At 47.0% G+C, this 22,482-nt stretch overlaps 2 protein-coding genes across 2 annotated transcripts; both read left to right on the forward strand.

Annotated features, from left to right (window-relative positions):
- Positions 1 to 4,989: 4,989 nt before the first annotated feature.
- Positions 4,990 to 11,880, forward strand: LOC120050839 (interleukin-18 receptor 1-like). The gene is made up of 5 exons (XM_038997368.1): positions 4,990 to 4,999; positions 5,106 to 5,255; positions 5,552 to 5,704; positions 9,518 to 9,702; positions 10,946 to 11,880. Exons 1-5 carry the CDS (start codon positions 4,990 to 4,992, stop codon positions 11,126 to 11,128), a joined length of 681 nt encoding a protein of 226 aa, XP_038853296.1. The 3' UTR covers positions 11,129 to 11,880.
- Positions 11,881 to 12,858: 978 nt separating this feature from the next.
- Positions 12,859 to 17,647, forward strand: LOC120050529 (interleukin-1 receptor type 2-like). Its single transcript, XM_038997116.1, has 6 exons — positions 12,859 to 13,158; positions 13,322 to 13,583; positions 14,261 to 14,423; positions 14,950 to 15,369; positions 16,739 to 16,868; positions 17,490 to 17,647. Exons 1-4 carry the CDS (start codon positions 13,053 to 13,055, stop codon positions 15,277 to 15,279), a joined length of 861 nt encoding a protein of 286 aa, XP_038853044.1. The 5' UTR covers positions 12,859 to 13,052; the 3' UTR covers positions 15,280 to 15,369; positions 16,739 to 16,868; positions 17,490 to 17,647.
- The last annotated feature ends 4,835 nt before the right edge of the window (positions 17,648 to 22,482 follow it).

A 22,482-nucleotide genomic window follows, 5' to 3' on the forward strand; every position in this document is an offset into this window, starting at 1 on the left:
AACGCTTTTATCGATTCAGGTGCCGATGGCAGCTTTATTGATGCCGACTTGGTGGAACAGCTGGGGCTTTCCAAGGAGCAATTGCCGGAAGCCATTGAAGCAACCACTCTGAACGGCAGTAGTCTGGCACGGATCACTATGAGGACTGAACCGGTTAAGATGTTGTTGTCGGGGAATCATTCAGAGGTTATCTCTTTCTTCATTCTGCCTTCACCCCATGTTCCTCTGGTTCTTGGTTACCCCTGGCTGAGAGAACACAATCCCTCGTTTGATTGGGTGACGGGTAAGGTAACTAGTTGGAGCATTGAGTGTCATGCTAACTGCCTTAGGACTGCCTGTTCTCATGCTGTTCCCAGTCAGGTCAGTGAGTCTGCTCCCCCTGATTTGTCCCTGGTTCCAGAAACATATCACGATTTGGGTGAAGTATTCAGTAAGCAGAAGGCTCTGTCACTTCCTCCCCACCGACCTTATGACTGTGCGATTAATCTGTTCCCTGGAGCTGCCTTTCCCAAGGGACGGTTATACAGTATCTCTCGACCTGAGCGTGAAGCCTTGGAGACCTACATCAAGGAGTCTCTAGCTGCAGGTCTCATTCGCCCCTCGTCATCACCCCTGGGAGCAGGATTCTTTTTTGTGAGCAAGAAGGATGGCTCTCTTCGACCGTGTATTGATTATCGGGGGTTGAATGATATTACGGTCAAAAACAAGTATCCCCTGCCCTTGATGAGCTCTGCTTTCGACTCTTTACAGGGTGCTACGGTGTTTACGAAGCTTGACCTACGCAATGCTTATCATTTGGTTCGGATCAGAGAGGGGGACGAGTGGTTGACTGGGTTCAATACACCTATGGGACATTTCGAGTACCAGGTGATGCCGTTTGGACTGACCAACGCTCCTGCTGTGTTCCAAAGTATGGTGAATGACGTGCTGAGAGATATGATTGGTATTTTTGTGTTCGTTTACCTGGATGATATCCTCATCTTCTCGAGGGAGCTTTCTAGCCACGTACAGCATGTCAAGCAGGTCCTGCAGCGGTTATTGGAGAACCGCCTGTTCGTGAAGGCTGAAAAGTGTGATTTTCACGCCCACACTACGTCCTTCCTCGGGTACATCATCTCCAGGGGAGAGATCAAGATGGACCAAGAGAAGGTTCGGGCGGTTCGGGATTGGGCCCAGCCCGGTACGAGATTGCAGCTCCAGAGATTCCTGGGGTTTGCGAACTTCTATCGGCGGTTTATCCGTGATTACAGCCGGGTGGCCGCCCCTTTAACTGCCCTGACGTCTTGCACCAGAGATTTCTGTTGGACTCCTGAGGCAGACCGAGCATTTCTGGACTTGAAGAGCCGATTCACCAACGCCCCGATTCTCTCTCAACCTGACACTTCCCGTCAGTTTGTTGTTGAGGTGGACGCGTCTGATGTGGGGGTGGGCGCCATCCTGTCCCAGCGTAGCTCCACTGACGGTAAACTCCATCCCTGCGCCTTCTACTCTTGTCGTCTTTCACCAGCAGAGAGAAACTACGATATGGGTAACCGGGAGCTTCTCGCTGTGAAGCTTGCCTTGGAGGAGTGGCGCCACTGGTTGGAGGGAGCGGAGCAACCGTTTGTGGTCTGGACTGACCACAAGAATCTGGCTTACGTGCAATCGGCTAAACGTCTCAACTCCCGTCAGGCCAGGTGGGCTTTGTTTTTTGGACGCTTCAATTTTTCCCTGACGTTCCGACCTGGGTCGAAGAACGGCAAGGCGGACGCCTTGTCCCGGATGTTCTCCAAGACGGAGGAGAGTGGGGCCAAGACTGAGACGATTCTTCCCCAGAACTTTGTCGTGGGAGCCGTTACATGGAGGATTGAGGAGGATGTGATGGCGGCCCTTCGGACGCAGCCGGGCCCGGTAACGGTCCACCCGGTCGGTTGTTCGTGCCTGAGTCGGTCCGTTCTGCTGTCCTTCAGTGGTCCCACGCCAGCAAGATAGCTTGTCACCCTGGCGTTGCTCGGACTATGGCGCTACTGCGCAGACGATTTTGGTGGCCTGCCATGGGAGAAGATACCCGGAGGTTTGTTGCCGCTTGTCCTGTTTGTGCGCAGAATAAGAGTACCAATCGGCCCAGCTCTGGGCTTCTTCACCCCTTACCTATTCCCCGGCGACCTTGTCGCATCTGGCCCTGGACTTTGTCACGGGGTTGCCCTCTTCTGTTGGGAACACGGTCATTCTGACCATTGTGGACAGATTCAGCAAGTTTGCTCACTTTGTGCCCATCTCCAAGCTTCCATCTGCCACTGAGACGTCCGAGATCCTTGTTAGGGAGGTTTTCAGGGTCCACGGGTTGCCCAGTGACATTGTTTCTGACCGTGGTCCTCAGTTTACCTCTGCTGTCTGGAGATCCTTCTGTTTGGCCATTGGAGCTACAGTCAGTCTCACATCTGGATTTCACCCCCAATCTAATGGTCAGGCGGAGAGAGCCAACCAGAAGATGGAGTCCACGCTGTGCTGCCTTGTCTCCTCTGATCCCACCTCTTGGTCCTCTCAGTTACCCTGGGTCGAGTATGCCCATAATACTCTCCCTTCATCTGCCACTGGGATGTCTCCCTTCCAGTGCCTGTACGGTTACCAACCTCCCTTGTTTCCTTCTCAGGAGAGGGATCTCTCGGTTCCCTCTGTCCAGGCCCACATTCGTCGTTGCCACCGGACCTGGCATCGGGCCAGGAAGGCCCTCCTTAGAGTTTCTGACCGGTATCAGATCCAGGCGAATCGTCGCCGTATTCCTGCCCCCGCTTATACCGTCGGAGATAAGGTTTGGTTGGCTACACGGGATCTTCCTCTACGGACTGAGTCGAGGAAACTGTCACAGAGGTTCATTGGTCCGTTTGTGGTGGAGAGAATCATTAATCCTGTTGTGGTCCGACTCAAGTTGCCTGCTACGCTTAGAGTACACCCCACCTTTCATGTCTCCTGCCTCAAGCCGGTTCTCCTCAGTCCTCTGTTGCCCCCTCCTCCTCGTCCTCCTCCTCCTCGGATGATCGGAGGTGGTCCTGCCTACACGGTGCGCCGCATCATGGACTCCAGACGGCGGGGTCGAGGGTTCCAGTATCTCGTGGATTGGGAAGGATATGGCCCAGAGGAGAGGAGTTGGATTCCTCGGCGTCAGATCCTTGATGCTGACCTGCTTCGTGACTTCTACCGCCTCCACCCTGGCGCTCCGGGTAGTCCGCCCGGTGGCGTTCGTCGGAGGGGGGGTACTGTCACGAATCCCGCTTCCTGAGTCTGTTTTTGCCTGTGTTCTGTCCTGGAGTGTTTTTCCGGTGTCCTGGAACGCACCCTGTCTGGTTGCCGGGCGACGTAGCTAGTTGGGAGATCTCTGATTACCCGCACCTGTATCCCATCAGCTATCTGCACACCTGGTCCTGATCATCACCCCTCCACTTCATAAGCTCTGACCTGACATCCATTCCCTGCCGGATCGTTAGCCATGAACAGTATGTTGTGCCAGCGTATCAGCCTCCAGTTTGATAGTTTGTTTTGTTGTTTTGTACGTCTTGCTTGCCTTGAACTTACCTCCGTTTTTTCTGTCTACAGTCATTCACCCGGAACACTCATCCCATCCCTACCTGGTCGTCGGTGACTTCAGTTACTTCCTTGGATCTGCTTACTCAATTCCATCAACTCACCTCCGCTGCCCGCTCCGCTACTTGGATTTTTCTATCACTACATTTAAACTTGTAAATAAATACTCACCTTCGTCTTACTCTCCTTGTCCTGGTCTGCTTCTGGGTTCTACTTTAGAGAATCGTGACATTTAACTTCAGCCTGCAGCTTTGATATGTGCTGAGAGAAGGACAATGCACCGTCTAGTCATACTCCCACGTATTTGTATGAGGTGACTACCTCAAGCTCTAAACCCTCAGAGATAGTAATCACACCTGTGGGAGGAAGGGCCTCCTTCTTACCAAACCACATGACCTTTGTTTTGGAGGTGTTCAGAACAAGGTTAAGAGTAGAGAAAGCTTGTTGAACACTAAGAAAGCTTTGTTGTAGAGCATTTAACACAAAATCCGGGGAGGGGCCAACTGAGTATAAGACTGTATCATCTGCATATAAATGGATGAGAGAGCTTCCTACTGCCTGAGTTATCTTGTTGATGTAAATTGAGAAGAGCGTGGGGCCTAGGATTGAGCCTTGGGGTACTCCTTTGGTGACAGGGAGTGCCTGAGATTGTCTGACTTTATACACTGCACTCTTTGAGAGAGGTAGTTATCAAAGTGTTAGTGAATGTTGTGTTTTCTCCAGGATCCACTGTGGTGGTGGTCTGCAGTGCTGTCCTGTCCTCTGCAATTGACCTCTTACACTGGATGGAAAACATATCTTTTGTGGAGAAGAACCAGGAGACCCTACCAGTGTTTTATAACACTTCAGAGTGAGCATGTACACTCACTACAGAACAGACCTGGGTTCAAATACTATTTAAAATCACTTACCACAACACACTTGACTGTTTTCTCCAGAGAGAATGGCCACCAGCAGGCATCGCTGGTGATCAGGCAGGTGTCGGAGGAGCAGCTCAGGAACACATACACCTGTCAAGTGGAGTCTCCATCTGGGAACTCCAACGTCTCCATCACCTTCCAACAGAAGAGTAAGTCAAGCAGCCTCTTAAAGGGACATCTTAGCTTTCCAATCATTCAAAATATTACAGTCTGCCTTTATCAAACTCTACTGGTCATTTCACAGAACCCTCTCTTCTGCTCTTAGGTTACCATGACATTTAATCAATAAGATATGATCTCTTCTGCTCTTAGGTTACCATGACATTTAATCAATAAGATATGATCTCTTCTGCTCTTAGGTTACCATGACATTTAATCAATAAGATATGATCTCTTCTGCTCTTAGGTTACCATGACATTTAATCAATAAGATATGATCTCTTCTGCTCTTAGGTTACCATGACATTTAATCAAGAAGAGATTATGATCACTTCTGTGTGACATTAGGATGATTTTCTGTGATTTTTTTCCTCTTCAGTTTCTCTTTCTGCTGTACAGTAACAGCTGTTTGATATTATCAGGTTTATTTGTGTGTGTGTGTGTGTATTTCATGTCACCCTTTAGGTCCACTCCAGTTCCACTTCCTGGTGCTGGGTATAGTGGGGGTCTTTGCCGTGACGGTGGTGGTGGTGACTGTTGTCTATGTCAAGCTGAAGGTGGACATCATTCTATTTCTCAGAGATGATCTGGGCTGGCGTCAACACAACGTCTCTGGTGAGAATAACACCTGACACCAACATGTGTTGTCAAACATGTCTCATGCAAACAGTCTCGTTGTCGATCGTGTTTCACCACATCATTTGGATGAATTGTGTTAGTTTCAGATGGGATGTGTAACAACGCCTATGTACTGTGTTATAATGCCTATCTGCTGTGTTATAATGCCTATCTGCTGTGTTATAATGCCTATCTGCTGTGTTATAATGCCTATGTACTGTGTTATAATGCCTATCTGCTGTGTTATAATGCCTATGTCCTGTGTTATAACTTGTCTGAATGGTGTGTTTCAGATGGGAAGCGTTACGATGCCTATGTGTTGTGTTATAAGAGTGACACAGAGTCAGGTGTCAGTGAGGAGGACAGGCGTCAGGTGGAGGAGGTGCTGGAAGAGGAGTATGGTTACAGCCTGTGTCTCTACGACCGTGACGTGCTCCCTGGGGAGGGTGAGTCAGTCCACTGTCCTCACATTTGTCCTCATACTGGTGTGTGTGTGTGTGTGTGTGTGTGTGTGTGTGTGTGTGTGTGTCTGTGTCTGTGTCTGTGTCTGTGTGTCTGTGTCTGTGTCTGTGTCTCTGTGTGTGTGTGTCTGTGTCTGTGTCTGTGTGTCTGTGTGTCTGTGTCTGTGTCTGTGTCTGTGTGTCTGTGTCTGTGTGTCTGTGTCTGTGTCTGTGTTTGTGTGTATGCACGGTTCTTGAACCTGTTTCTGTTCCTTTATCTGTACCTGTTCTTCTACCTGTTCCTCTACCTGTACCTGTTCCTCTACCTGTCCCTCTATCTGTACCTGTTCCTCTACCTGTTCCTCTACCTGTACCTGTTCCTCTACCTGTACCTGTATCTGTACCTGTTCCTCTACCTGTTCCTCTACCTGTACCTCTACCTGTACCTGTTCCTCTACCTGTACCTGTTCCTCTACCTGTACCTGTCCCTCTACCTGTACCTGTTCCTCTACCTGTTCCTCTACCTGTGCCTCTACCTGTACCTGTTCCTCTACCTGTACCTGTTCCTCTACTACCTGTCCCTGTACCTGTACCTGTTCCTCTACTACCTGTCCCTGTACCTGTACCTGTCCCTGTCCCTGTCCCTGTACCTGTACCTGTTCCTCTACCTGGTCCTCTACCTGTACCTGTTCCTCTACCTGTGTCTCTACCTGTTCCTCTACCTCTACCTGGTCCTCTACCTGTACCTGTTCCTGTACCTGTCCCTCTACCTGTACCTGTTCCTCTACCTGTTCCTCTACATGTTCCTGTTTCTGTTCCTTTATCTGGACCTGTCCCTCTACCTGCACCTGTTCCTCTACCTGTTCCTCTACTTGTTCCTGTTTCTGTTCCTTTATCTGGACCTGTCCCTCTACCTGTACCTGTACCTCTACCTGTACCTGTACCTCTACCTGTACCTCTACCTCTACCTGTACCTGTACCTGTACCTCTACCTGTACCTGTTCCACTACCTCTACCTGACCCTCTACCTCTACCTGTTCCACTACCTCTACCTGTTCCTCTACCTGTTCCTCTACCTGTACCTCTTCCTCTACCTCTACCTCTACCTGCTTCTCTACCTGTACCTGTTCCTCTACCTCTACTTGTACCTCTACCTCTACCTGTTCCTCTACCTGTATCCGTTCCTGTTCCTGTCCCTCTACCTGTTCCTGTACCTGTATCCATTCCTGTACCTGTTCCTGTATCCATACTTGTTCCTGTACTTGTTCCTGTATCTGTTCCTGTTCTTGTTCCTGTATCCGTTCCTGTTCTTGTTCCTGTACCTGTTCCTGTTCTTGTTCTTGTACCTGTTCCTGTACCTGTTCCTGTATCTGTTCCTGTTCTTGTTCCTGTATCTGTTCCTGTACCTGTTCCTGTACCTGTTCCTGTTCTTGTACCTGTTCCTGTTCTTGTTCTTGTACCTGTTCTTGTTCTTGTACCTGTTCTTGTACTTGTTCCTGTATCCGTTCCTGTACCTGTTCCTGTACCTGTTCCTCTACCTGTACCAGTTTCCGTACCCATTCCCGTACCCGTTTTTGTTCCTGTACCTGTTCCTGTTCTTGTACCAGTTCCTGTTCTTGTTGTTGTACCTGTTCCTGTATCCATTCCTGTTCTTGTTCCTCTACCTCTACCTGTTCTTGTTTCTATTCCTCTGCCTCTACCTGTTCCTCTACCTGTACCTGTATCCGTTCCTGTACCTGTTCTTGTTCCCGTTCCTGTTCCTGTTCTTGTTCTTGTTCCTGTATCTGTTCTTGTTCCTGTATCCATTCCTGTTCTTGTTCCTGTACCTGTATCTGTTCTTGTTCCTCTACCTGTATCTGTTCCTGTTCTTGTTCTTGTTCCTGTATCTGTTCCTGTTCTTGTATCCGTTCCTGTTCTTGTTCCTGTACCTGTTCCTGTATCCGTTCTTGTTCCTGTACCTGTTCCTGTATCTGTTCCTGTTCTTGTTCATGTATCCGTTCCTGTTCTTGTTCCTGTACCTTTTCCTGTACCTGTACCAGTTCCCATATCCATTCCCGTACCTGTTCCCGTACCCATTCCCGTACCCGTTTTTGTTCCTATTCCTGTATCTGTACCTGTTCCTGTACATGTTCTTATTCCTGTCAGGTTACTGTTCCTGTACAGGTTCCTGTTCCTGTATATGTTCCTGTACCCCCGTTCCCATATCCGTTCCTGTACCTGTACTCGTACCCATTCCTGTTCCCATTCCCATTTTTGTTCCCATTCCTGTACCTGTTCCCGTACCCATTCCCGTACCCATTCCTGTACACGTTCCTGTAGCTGTTCCTGCACCTGTTCCCATTCCTGTACCTGTTCCTGTACCCGTTCCTGTACCCGTTCCTGTTCCTGTATCTGTTCCTGTACCTGTTCCTGTACCCGGTCCTGTTCCTGTATCTGTTCCTGTACCTGTTCCTGTACCCGGTCCTGCTCCTGTATCTGTTCCTGTACCCGGTCCTGTTCCTGTATCTGTTCCTGTATCTGTTCCTGTTCCTGTATCTGTTCCTGTACCTGTTCCCATTCCTGTACCTGTTCCTGTATCTGTTCCTGTACCCGTTCCTGTTCCTGTATCTGTTCCTGTATCTGTTCCTGTATCTGTATCTGTTCCTGTACCCGGTCCTGTTCCTGTACCTGTTCCTGTACCCGTTCCTGTTCCTGTATCTGTTCCTGTATCTGTTCCTGTATCTGTTCCTGTATCTGTTCCTGTACCTGTTCCTGTACCTGTTCCTGTATCTGTTCCTGTATCTGTTCCTGTATATGTTCCTGTACCCCCGTTCCCATATCCGTTCCTGTACCTGTACTCGTACCCATTCCTGTTCCCATTCCCATTTTTGTTCCCATTCCTGTACCTGTTCCCGTACCCATTCCCGTACCCATTCCTGTACACGTTCCTGTAGCTGTTCCTGTACCTGTTCCCATTCCTGTACCTGTTCCTGTATCTGTTCCTGTACCCGTTCCTGTTCCTGTATCTGTTCCTGTACCCGTTCCTGTTCCTGTATCTGTTCCTGTACCTGTTCCTGTACCCGGTCCTGTTCCTGTATCTGTTCCTGTACCTGTTCCTGTACCCGGTCCTGTTCCTGTATCTGTTCCTGTACCCGGTCCTGTTCCTGTATCTGTTCCTGTACCTGTTCCTGTACCCGGTCCTGTTCCTGTATCTGTTCCTGTATCTGTTCCTGTATCTGTTCCTGTTCCTGTATCTGTTCCTGTACCTGTTCCCATTCCTGTTCCTGTATCTGTTCCTGTATCTGTTCCTGTTCCTGTATCTGTTCCTGTACCTGTTCCTGTTCCTGTACCTGTTCCTGTACCTGTTCCTGTATCTGTTCCTGTATCTGTTCCTGTTCCTGTATCTGTTCCTGTACCCGTTCCTGTTCCTGTACCTGTTCCTGTATCTGTTCCTGTACCCGTTCCTGTTCCTGTATCTGTTCCTGTACCTGTTCCTGTACCCGGTCCTGTTCCTGTATCTGTTCCTGTTCCTGTACCTGTTCCTGTTCCTGTATCTGTTCCTGTACCCGGTCCTGTTCCTGTATCTGTTCCTGTATCTGTTCCTGTATCTGTTCCTGTATCTGTTCCTGTACCTGTTCCTGTACCCGTTCCTGTATCTGTTCCTGTACCTGTTTCTGTACCCGTTCCTGTATCTGTTCCTGTATCTGTTCCTGTATCTGTTCCTGTACCTGTTCCTGTACCCGTTCCTGTATCTGTTCCTGTACCTGTTTCTGTACCCGGTCTTGTTCCTGTATCTGTACCTGTGTCTGTATCAGTAAAGTGTGTGCTCTGTGTTTCCAGCTGTGGCTGAGGCGGTGCTGGGGTGTATAGAGCAGAGCCGGAGACTGATCCTGGTGCCCAGCAGCCTGGGGCTGAACCCAGGGCAGGACAGTCAGTATAGTCTGCTCACTGGGCTCCATGCTGCACTGGTGGAACGGCAGACCTGGCTGGTCCTCGTCCAGACAGAGTCAGCCCCAGACAGCCAGGTAGTTATACCTATGGACGAGTTCTGCCTATGGACGACAGTTAGCTTTGTGGGTGTGTCCCAAATAGCACCCTATTCCCTATATAGTGTTATGGGCCCTGTTCTAAAGTAGTGCACTATAAAGGGAATAGGGTGCCATTTGGGACGATACCGTTGGTGAATGTGCGCTGTCCCTGTCAAATCAATTTCCCAAATTAACAGATAGACCTGGAGCTGATGCCATGCTGTCTTTCAAACTAAATAAACAGATAGACCTGGAGCTGATGCCATGCTGTCTTTCAAACTAAATAAACAGATAGACCTGGAGCTGATGCCATGCTGTCTTTCAAACTAAATAAACAGATAGACCTGGAGCTGATGCCATGCTGTCTTTCAAACTAAATAAACAGATAGACCTGGAGCTGATGCCATGCTGTCTTTCAAACTAAATAAACAGATAGACCTGGAGCTGATGCCATGCTGTCTTTCAAACTAAATAAACAGATAGACCTGGAGCTGATGAAATACTGTCTTTCAAACTAAATAAACAGATAGACCTGGAGCTGATGAAATACTGTCTTTCAAACTAAATAAACAGATAGACCTGGAGCTGATGCCATGCTGTCTTTCAAACTAAATAAACAGATAGACCTGGAGCTGATGCCATGCTGTCTTTCAAACTAAATAAACAGATAGACCTGGAGCTGATGCCATGCTGTCTTTCAAACTAAATAAACAGATAGACCTGGAGCTGATGCCATGCTGTCTTTCAAACTAAATAAACAGATAGACCTGGAGCTGATGCCATGCTGTCTTTCAAACTAAATAAACAGATAGACCTGGAGCTGATGCCATGCTGTCTTTCAAACTAAATAAACAGATAGACCTGGAGCTGATGCCATGCTGTCTTTCTGCTTCAACTCCATTTCCTTTAAAACTGCTTCAATTCCATTTACTTTAAAACTGCTTAAATTCCATTTCCTTTAAAGCTGACTAGAAACACTTTGTATTTTTCCACTTTTGCAATTGGTGGTGCATGTTTGTTTTCATTGCTTTTTCGAGATTCTCTTTTGTAATGAAAAGCGCTAGATAAGCTAAATGAGTAATTGTAGCAACCTTAACACAACACCTAGTGATCTAGTCAAGGGGTTTGGATCTCTTGGTGTAACAACGAAGGTGCTGGGTTGGCAGTCGGTGGACCTCTGTTCAAGTCTTGGTCGGGGCTACCCCCAAAAATTCACTACATTATTCTGTAAACGTTTTAGGTGGATCTGGACCTGGACTCCCTCTCTGAGGCCCTGCGGCTGCTGGCCCAGTCAGGACACACCGTCACCTGGAGGGGCTCCCACTCCAAACCCCTCTCCTCACCCTTCTGGAAGGAGCTGCGTTACCGTATGCCTGCCAGGACCAGACAGTGCCCCCCGAAGGATGAGAGGACCATTCTGTGATTATATAGGCTCCAGGGCAGGGTTTGGGTTCAGTCAGTTCACAAAGTAAACTGAAATTCAAATTCAAATGAAATAATGGCATCTATTTTCATTTTTTTTTTTTTTTTTACTTCAAATTGACCCCAACCCTGCTCCGGGGTGAAATAAATGCATCTAACTTGATTAATGTGCCATTTTTACCTATTTACCTATAAGAGTTTTGCCTATAATAGTTTTCCTTACCCCAGCAACAGAATGCTGTGGGCTTACCCCAGCAACAGAATGCTGTGGGCTTACCCCAGCAACAGAATGCTGTGGGCTTACCCCAGCAACAGAATGCTGTGGGCTTACCCCAGCAACAGAATGCTGTGGGCTTACCCCAGCAACAGAATGCTGTGGGCGTATACCGGTCATTAAAAATATTAATGCGACTAGACCGCTGATTGGCCAGCTCGGCCAATGAGCCAACATTATTACATCATGTTCTGTGAGGAAATAGCAAGAAGTGTATTTGAGATATAAGTTTTTTGGTGGGGTTTTTGTGTGTTTTTTGTTTTCTCAAATGTATACATTGGCCACAAATACGAGTATAGGACATTATTTGGGTATGAGTTAATGGAATATGAACTGGACAGTTACTTTAAGACCCACTGCCATCCAAAACTACCACGGCATACTCTGCTTGTCCAGTGGACAGAAGACTTGTCTTTCTCGCTCTACCTGTTTCTCTCTGTTACCAGTCGGGGGCCAGACCCCCCCCCCCCCAAAAAAAAGCTTTAAGAGATTCAAGGAAAGACCACGCACAGCAGCAGGTCACACCTCAATGTAGTTACGTACATTCCCAACAAACATGAAACAGAAGTGACATTGAGAAGAAATGCATGAATTCCTTGGCCCTGATATTTCATAGGGCTGTATTTAGGAGTCTGCTATGATAAGAATCACAATAGAATCACCAAGTACATTGACATGAACCAGGAATTTGACCTGGTGAAATGATGCTGACAACAACAGTAAACAGAATGTCCAGACAGGATATATAGATGAAGAATTGGCTCATAATCCACATAGTATGAGTAGATGGGATTATGACATGTATTGATGAAGGCATTGATGACTGATTACATTTGTCTTGTTTTGTGTTAATTTATTTGGTGTTTTAGTTCTGTTTTATCTAGACGGTATTAATTATTAAGCCTTTATTTGGGCATTTAAGCCTGGACATACAATGTACATATGGTCTATGGGACCTGGTCAAAAGTAGTGGACTATATGGGACACAGCCTCACTGATTCTGTCAAAAGATGTCAAACCAAGTCTTGGCTGTGCCAAAGCCTGTATCATTCATTACAGAACATATCTGTCCACCCTACTCTGTTTGTATGTATTGGTCTATAGACTCACCACTGTTCAGTGTTGCTAATGTATTGACACTGGGCTTCAATAAATGTTTTCTACTTGCAACAAAGCTGTCTTCTCTTACATCACAGATCAGCCTTGCATACTTACAAAGACACATTTCACACTCCGGCTACCCACACCCACAGATGCACACCCAAAGATGGTGTGAAACTTCTAGCGAAGTAGAGCTCTCTACATTTAACCAGGAAATGTACGTTGACACAGGAAACTGGTGGTCATGTTTTCACATGGTGCATCTCTGAGGGGAGCCAGTATCAGATATGATTGGTTTCCAACCATCTAAGAGGCAAGCTGCACAGACTAGTGGCTATTGGAGAACAGGGCAGTGGAAGGCAAGGAAACTAGTTCAGATGCGTCCCTTTTCATTTACTAGGAAATGAAGGGACTGACGGCTATTTGTCTGGTTTTAGAGTGGTGAAAGAGATTCTGTTTCCAGGAAACCCAGATCCTTGTGACAGTTATGACACGCAGTGGTGGGTTTGACATTGGAATGAATGAAGTGGTGGATTTGACATTGGAATGAATGAAGTGGTGCGGAGTGATGCACCCTGGACCGTCACTGGCTTTAGCAATCATCGCATGTTTTCTGCAGAGATACTTCTGTGAATGTCGCCGGGACAAGGAAGAAGGTACTTATCTTTATTATCAAACAATTGTATAAAACAACATTTATAGATTTTACCAGGTAGATATTCCATGTGCATATAGACATATCATATGCCTTCAGTATTAATTACATTATACATACATCTGTGTGGAATGAGAGATGTCTTTCTTGTGTGACACGTGTAGGTTTGAAGCCAGGCTCAGAGACGTACGGCTACAAAGCTTTCTCTGGGGAGGGGTTTGTCATGCAATGTACCAAACCACAGTCCGCCGGTCTCTGTGAGCGCCTCTACAACATCACAGCCAGCTCTGAGGAAGCTGATTGGTCGAGGGTCGAGGGGGAAACCAACAGAGACAGAGATGACGGGGCCGTGACAGGACGGGGGAACGCGCTCTGGTTCTCTACCGTTACTGCAAAGGACTCTGGGAAGTACACATGCCACACAGGGTAGGTAGTCTGTTGACGGTCTTTGGGTAGGCCTCTCTCTCTGTTTCACAGGGTAGGTGGTCTGTATTGACTCTGTTTGGGTAGGCCCCTCTCTCTGTTTCACAGGGTTGGTAGTCTGTATTGACTCTGTTTGGGTGGGCCCCTCTCTCTGTTTCACAGGGTAGATAGTCTGTATTGACTCTGTTTGTGTGGGCCCCTCTCTCTGTTTCACAGGGTAGGTAGTCTGTATTGACTCTGTTTGGGTAGGCCCCTCTCTCTGTTTCACAGGGTCGGTAGTCTGTATTGACTCTGTTTGGGTAGGCCCCTCTCTCTGTTTCACAGGGTAGGTAGTCTGTATTGACTCTGTTTGGGTGGGCCCCTCTCTCTGTTTCACAGGGTAGGTAGTCTGTATTAACTCTGTTTGGGTAGGAGTCTCTCTGTTTCCTGCCCTTTGATCAGAAGAAGTGAGAGAAGCTTTGGTGGAATGGACGGATGAAGTGAAGTAGTCTAACTTTCCAAAACATGCCACATCATTACATGAATTCTCTTTAGGACCAAAACGCCTTCACAAAGACAATACAAATGCGGTTCTTTCTTTGAACAGTTTGCCTGAGTTTGACTTTGAAAAACAGTTTGCCTATATTTGACCTTTACAAAACACAATGTGTGAATTTGAATGTGTGTTGTTATTATCACAGGGGTATGGTGATCCACTTCTATGTGGAGGTGCTGGAGAGGGCCAGCCTGGGGTCCAGGGACACAGAGGAGAACAGGGTCACTCTGGTTCTGGGCAAAGGTGGCAGGATCCCATGCCCTGGCATCAAATGTCAGACACAGAGGTCAGAGGTCACATGGTACAAGGTGATTATTCCAGCAGATTTTTGGATGGATGGATGGATGGATGGATGGATGGATGGATGGATGGATGGATGGATGGATGGATGGATGGATGGATGGATGGATGGATGGATGGATGGATGGTTGGATGGATGGTTGGGTGGGTGGGTGGATGGATGGATGGATGGATGGATGGATGGATGGATGGATGGATGGATGGATGGATGGATGGATGGATGGATGGGTGGGTGGGTGGGTGGGTGGGTGGGTGGGTGATATATTGACGGACGGCAGGTTTTACCTGATGTTTGTTTCTCTTCAGAATGTAATTATGGTATCATTCCACTGCATCTAAGACTTTACACAAACTCCTAACCTTTAGTAAGCACAAGTACAAGCCTTATACACCCGTGTGACCGGTTACACACCTACTCACCTGTGACAGGTCAACACATGCATGGAATAAATAGACAAATGTACAAAGAATTGAACAAACGACTGAACAGGCAAACAAGTGAATAATGGCTTTACATCATGTGTTTCTCTGCAGGATGCCAGGCCTGTGTGTGAGATACAGGATGAGAGGACCATCTCTGTGGTAGACAGGTATACTCTTCTGCTGGGTACTGTCTATGTGAGTGATGCTACACTGTATTTCTGTGACTACACCTATGAAAAAAATGGGATCCCCTGGACAGTCAGGAGATCTGTTAATGTCTCGGTCATACGTAAGTATGGGAGGACTGTCGCTGCAGGCTCTGTCTTCCAACACACACCACACAAACATGATCACATGCACGCACTTACGAATCGCACATACGCATACACACACACACACACACCACACGTGCTCGTTCACATGAACGCACACATACTGTAGTAAATGTCACTTTTACCTCCACAGCAGCTGACACCAAAGACCCTCCACAGATGACGTATCCCCATGGCAACGAGGAGGGCGTGGAGCTGGGTGAGTGCAGAGCCTGAGGCTGAATGATTGACTGATTTGATGATGGCAGGTGTATAGAGTATGATCACTGTGTTTCACCAGTTTATGGCTTCGTCCTAAATGGCAACCTATTCCCTATATAGTGCACTACTTTAGACCAGAGCCCTATGGGGTAGTGCACTACTTTAGACCAGAGCCCTATGGGGTAGTGCACTACTTTAGACCAGAGCCCTATGGGGTAGTGCACTACTTTAGACCAGAGCCCTATGGGGTAGTGCACTAATTTAGACCAGAGCCCTATGGGGTAGTGCACTACTTTAGACCAGAGCCCTATGGGGTAGTGCACTACTTTAGACCAGAGCCCTATGGGGTAGTGCACTACTTTAGACCAGAGCCCTATGGGGTAGTGCACTACTTTAGACCAGAGCCCTATGGGGTAGTGCACTACTTTAGACCAGAGCCCTATGGGGTAGTGCACTAATTATGACCAGAGCCCTATGGGGTAGTGCACTACTTTAGACCAGAGCCCTATGGGGTAGTGCACTACTTTAGACCAGAGCCCTATGGGGTAGTGCACTACTTTAGACCAGAGCCCTATGGGGTAGTGCACTACTTTAGACCAGAGCCCTATGGGGTAGTGCACTACTTTAGACCAGAGCCCTATGGGGTAGTGCACTACTTTAGACCAGAGCCCTATGGGGTAGTGCACTAATTATGACCAGAGCCCTATGGGGTAGTGCACTACTTTAGACCAGAGCCCTATGGGGTAGTGCACTACTTTAGACCAGAGCCCTATGGGGTAGTGCACTACTTTAGACCAGAGCCCTATGGGGTAGTGCACTACTTTAGACCAGAGCCCTATGGGGTAGTGCACTACTTTAGACCAGAGCCCTATGGGGTAGTGCACTACTTTAGACCAGAGTCCTATGGGGTAGTGCACTACTTTAGACCAGAGCCCACTGGGGTAGTGCACTACTTTAGACCAGAGCCCTATGGGGTAGTGCACTACTTTAGACCAGAGCCCTATGGGGTAGTGCACTAATTTAGACCAGAGCCCTATGGGGTAGTGCACTACTTTAGACCAGAGCCCTATGGGGTAGTGCACTACTTTAGACCAGAGCCCTATGGGGTAGTGCACTACTTTAGACCAGAGCCCTATGGGGTAGTGCACTACTTTAGACCAGAGCCCTATGGGGTAGTGCACTACTTTAGACCAGAGCCCTATGGGGTAGTGCACTAATTATGACCAGAGCCCTATGGGGTAGTGCACTACTTTAGACCAGAGCCCTATGGGGTAGTGCACTACTTTAGACCAGAGCCCTATGGGGTAGTGCACTATATAGGTAATAGGGATGCAACCCAGTCCTTATATCAACCCTCTATTCCCCAGGGGAGCCTCATAATCTGAGCTGTCAGGTGCGGTTTGGGTTCCAGAGGACCTTTGACCCAGTGGTCCAGTGGTGGATCAGTTCCCATAGCAACCATGAAGACATGATGAAACTGATGGAGATGGAAGCACAGTGAGTTGGATCTCATTTTTGTTGTTGATGCTCGTCATGTATTATTGTATATTAAGCATTAACATTAATGAATTAATGATTCATTCATGAAACTTTTTTTGTTGTCAGGCACCCACCTATCATTAAAATAATAATGTTTATTACTGTAGGCTATGCCTACGTCCCAAAATGGCACCCTAGTCCCTACACAGTGCACAGTTCACTTTATAGGGCACAGGATGCCATTTGTGCCACAACCAAATCAAATGTATTTATAAAGCCCTTCTTACATCCGCTGATATCTCAAAGTGCTGTACAGAAACCCAGCCTAAAACCCCAAACAGCAAGCAATGCAGGTGTAGAAGCACGGTGGCTAGGAAAAACTCCCTAGAAAGGCCAAAACCTAGGAAGAAACCTAGAGAGGAACCAGACTATGAGGGGTGGCCAGTCCTCTTCTGGCTGTGCCGGGTGGAGATTATAACAGAACATGGCCAAGATGTTCAAATGTTCATAAATGACCAGCATGGTCAAATAATAATAATCACAGTAGTTGTCGAGGGTGCAACAGGTCAGCACCACAGGAGTAAATGTCAGTTGTCTTTTCATAGCCGACCAGAGGGTCGCTTTCTGTTTCCTCTCCAGGCAGGTGAGAGAAAGGAGTATTGAAGAGTTTGAGTTCACGGTCACCAGAACAGCTCAAATCCCGGAGGTGACCCAGCTACACCTGGACTCCACCTTCACCTGTCTGGCCCAGAACTCTGTAGGCAACAGCAGCGCCACCATCAGGCTGACAAGGAAATCTGCAGGTACCAGAAGAATACTGATGGGGTGCGTCTCAATCATCTCTGCTTTCTCCCCAAGTGTGCACTTGTTCACTTCCCTTCATGGATTTTGAATGAAATGACTGTTTTATGACAACTCCCTCTGGCACCTGCCTGGTCCAATCCAATGGTTTTCAATTTGTTGGGGGTAATGAACAAGTTCACACATCTAGAGGAAGTAGAGATTATTGGAACGCAGCCCTAGTCTCTCATTACATCTGATTTGGTTCTGGGTGCCAAGGTTAGCCTACCACGAGTCAGATCCATTTTTCAGAGAACACTAGCAATGTCTTTTTACTTAATAACCCTATCTTGTCATACTGTTATCTGAGACAACAACGCTCCTATGTGTTATAATTAAGCAGTAATGCCTGAGGGGGTGTGGTATGTGGCCAATATACCACGGCTATGGGCTGTTCTTCTGACACACCTGTTCTGGATACAGCCCTTAGCCGTGGTATATTGGCCATATCCCACAAACCCCCGAGGTGCCTTATTGCTATTATACACTGGTTACCAACATAATTAGAGCAGTAAAAATACATGTTTTGTCATCCCTGTGGTATACGGCTGTCAGCCAATCAGCATTCAGGAATGGAACCACCCAGTCTATAATGTGTATTTTGTAATGTTGTTTCAGTTTCCCGTGTGCTGGTGATAGTGTGTCCGGTGATGTCTCTGCTGTGTGTTGTTTCAGTTCCCCGTGTGCTGGTGATAGTGTGTCCGGTGATGTCTCTGCTGTGTGTTGTTTCAGTTCCCCGTGTGCTGGTGATAGTGTGTCCGGTGATGTCTCTGCTGTGTGTTGTTTCAGTTCCCCGTGTGCTGGTGATAGTGTGTCCGGTGATGTCTCTGCTGTGTGTTGTTTCAGTTCCCCGTGTGCTGGTGATAGTGTGTCCGGTGATGTCTCTGCTGTGTGTTGTTTCAGTTCCCCGTGTGCTGGTGATAGTGTGTCCGGTGATGTCTCTGCTGTTTGTAGCTGGGCTGGGCATTACAGTGCACGTCTACTGGCTGGAGATCTCTATCCTCTACAGAATCTACCTGCCGTACAAACAGACCACCACAGGTCAGAAACACATCTCTCTCTCACACACACACACACACACACACACACACACACACACACACACACACACACACACACACACACACACACACACACACACAGACAGACAGACAGACAGACAGACAGACAGACAGACAGACAGACAGACAGACAGACAGACAGACAGACAGACAGACAGACAGACAGACAGACAGACAGACAGACAGACAGACAGACAGACAGACAGACAGACAGACAGACAGACAGACAGACAGACAGACAGACAGACAGACAGACAGACAGACAGACAGACAGACAGACAGACAGACAGACAGACAGACAGATAAGATAAGATAAGATAAGATAAGATAAGATAAGATAAGATAAGATAAGATAAGATAAGATATGAGGAAACAAATCACAGGATATCTTAATTTTGACTTTTCTCCTTCTACTCTTACCAAGTATCTAATGGCTGATATATGGTGTCCCTCTCCTCCACTCCCACTCTTACACACACATGAAAACACACACTGTCAGATTAAAGCTATCTAGCTTCTACGCAAGCCTCAAATCTAGCAATGAGGAAATGACTGTTTCAACTTGACTTGTTACAACACAGAAAGATGGCTGGGTGTTCTGAGGAAGCTAAAGCCAGTTGTCAGTTCTTTGAAATTACGTCATAACTGTCCTAACTGTCATCACTGTCCTAACTGTCATCACTGTCCTAACTGTCATCACTGTCCTAACTGTCATCACTGTCCTAACTGTCATAACTGTCCTAACTGTCATCACTGTCCTAACTGTCATCACTGTCCTAACTGTCCTAACTGTCATCACTGTCCTAACTGTCATCACTGTCCTAACTGTCATCACTGTCCTAACTGTCCTAACTGTCATCACTGTCCTAACTGTCATAACTGTCATAACTGTCATCACTGTCCGAACTGTCATCACTGTCCTAACTGTCCTAACTGTCATCACTGTCCTAACTGTCATCACTGTCCTAACTGTCATCACTGTCCTAACTGTCATCACTGTCCTAACTGTCCTAACTGCCCTAACTGTCATCACTGTCCTAACTGTCATAACTGTCCTAACTGTCATCACTGTCCTAACTGTCATCACTGTCCTAACTGTCATCACTGTCCTAACTGTCATAACTGTCCTAACTGTCATCACTGTCCTAACTGTCATCACTGTCCTAACTGTCATCACTGTCATCACTGTCCTAACTGTCATAACTGTCCTAACTGTCCTAACTGTCCTAACTGTCATCACTGTCATAACTGTCATCACTGTCCTAACTGTCCTAACTGTCCTAACTGTCCTACCAGTCATCACTGTCATCACTGTCATCACTGTCATCACTGTCCTAACTGTCCTAACTGTCATCACTGTCCTAACTGTTATCACTGTCCTAACTGTCCTAACTGTCATAACTGTCCTAACTGTCATAACTGTCCTAACTGTCATCACTGTCATAACTGTCATCACTATCCTAACTGTCATCACTGCAGTACGGTGTGTTGTATTATGAGTTTAAAAGAGGGTTGGGGTCAGTTCAAATTGAAATCAGTCAATTCGGGAAGTATCCTGAATTTTTTTAAATAATTTAACCTGAATGTCTCTTCTCTCTCCTTCCCTGTATTGACTCTGTAACCTGAATGTCTCTTCTCTCTCCTTCCCTGTATTGACCCTGGAGATTAATGTCTCTTCTCTCTCCTTCCCTGTATTGACTCTGTAACCTGAATGTCTCTTCTCTCTCCTTCCCTGTATTGACCCTGTAACCTGAATGTCTCTTCTCTCTCCTTCCCTGTATTGACTCTGTAACCTGAATGTCTCTTCTCTCTCCTTCCCTGTATTGACTCTGTAACCTGAATGTCTCTTCTCTCTCCTTCCCTGTATTGACCCTGTAACCTGAATGTCTCTTCTCTCTCCTTCCCTGTATTGACTCTGTAACCTGAATGTCTCTTCTCTCTCCTTCCCTGTATTGACTCTGTAACCTGAATGTCTCTTCTCTCTCCTTCCCTGTATTGACTCTGTAACCTGAATGTCTCTTCTCTCTCCTTCCCTGTATTGACTCTGTAACCTGAATGTCTCTTCTCTCTCCTTCCCTGTATTGACTCTGTAACCTGAATGTCTCTTCTCTCTCCTTCCCTGTATTGACTCTGTAACCTGAATGTCTCTTCTCTCTCCTTCCCTGTATTGACTCTGTAACCTGAATGTCTCTTCTCTCTCCTTCCCTGTATTGACTATGTAACCTGAATGTCTCTTCTCTCTCCTTCCCTGTATTGACTCTGGAGATGAATGTCTCTTCTCTCTCCTTCCCTGTATTGACTCTGTAACCTGAATGTCTCTTCTCTCTCCTTCCCTGTATTGACTCTGGAGATTAATGTCTTTTCTCTCTCCTTCCCTGTATTGACTCTGTAACCTGAATGTCTCTTCTCTCTCCTTCCCTGTATTGACTCTGTAACCTGAATGTCTCTTCTCTCTCCTTCCCTGTATTGACTATGTAACCTGAATGTCTCTTCTCTCTCCTTCCCTGTATTGACTCTGGAGATTAATGTCTCTTCTCTCTCCTTCCCTGTATTGACTCTGTAACCTGAATGTCTCTTCTCTCTCCTTCCCTGTATTGACTCTGTAACCTGAATGTCTCTTCTCTCTCCTTCCCTGTATTGACCCTGTAACCTGAATGTCTCTTCTCTCTCCTTCCCTGTATTGACTCTGTAACCTGAATGTCTCTTCTCTCTCCTTCCCTGTATTGACCCTGTAACCTGAATGTCTCTTCTCTCTCCTTCCCTGTATTGACTCTGTAACCTGAATGTCTCTTCTCTCTCCTTCCCTGTATTGACTCTGTAACCTGAATGTCTCTTCTCTCTCCTTCCCTGTATTGACTCTGTAACCTGAATGTCTCTTCTCTCTCCTTCCCTGTATTGACTCTGTAACCTGAATGTCTCTTCTCTCTCCTTCCCTGTATTGACCCTGTAACCTGAATGTCTCTTCTCTCTCCTTCCCTGTATTGACTCTGTAACCTGAATGTCTCTTCTCTCTCCTTCCCTGTATTGACTCTGTAGACCTGAATGTCTCTTCTCTCTCCTTCCCTGTATTGACCCTGTAACCTGAATGTCTCTTCTCTCTCCTTCCCTGTATTGACCCTGTAACCTGAATGTCTCTTCTCTCTCCTTCCCTGTATTGACTCTGTAACCTGAATGTCTCTTCTCTCTCCTTCCCTGTATTGACTCTGTAACCTGAATGTCTCTTCTCTCTCCTTCCTGTATTGACTCTGTAAACCTGAATGTCTCTTCTCTCTCCTTCCCTGTATTGACCCTGTAACCTGAATGTCTCTTCTCTCTCCTTCCCTGTATTGACTCTGTAACCTGAATGTCTCTTCTCTCTCCTTCCCTGTATTGACTCTGTAACCTGAATGTCTCTTCTCTCTCCTTTCCTGTATTGACCTCTGTAACCTGAATGTCTCTTCTCTCTCCTTCCCTGTATTGAACTCCTGTAACCCTGAAGATGTCTCTTCTCTCTCCTTCCTGTAATTGACCTGTAACCTGAATGTCTCTTACTCTCATCCTTCCCTGTTAATTGACTCTGTAACCTGAATTGTCTCTTCTCATCTCCTTCCCGGTATTGGACTCTGTAAACCTGAAGGTCTCTTCTCTCTCCTTCCCTGTATTGACTCTGTAAACCTGAATGTCTCATCTCTCTCCTTCCTTGTATTGACTCTGTACCTGGAATGTCTCTTCTCTCTCCTTCCCTGTATTGA

The sequence above is a fragment of the Salvelinus namaycush genome, chromosome 7, assembly GCF_016432855.1.
Source record: "Salvelinus namaycush isolate Seneca chromosome 7, SaNama_1.0, whole genome shotgun sequence".
NCBI lineage: Eukaryota > Metazoa > Chordata > Actinopteri > Salmoniformes > Salmonidae > Salvelinus > Salvelinus namaycush.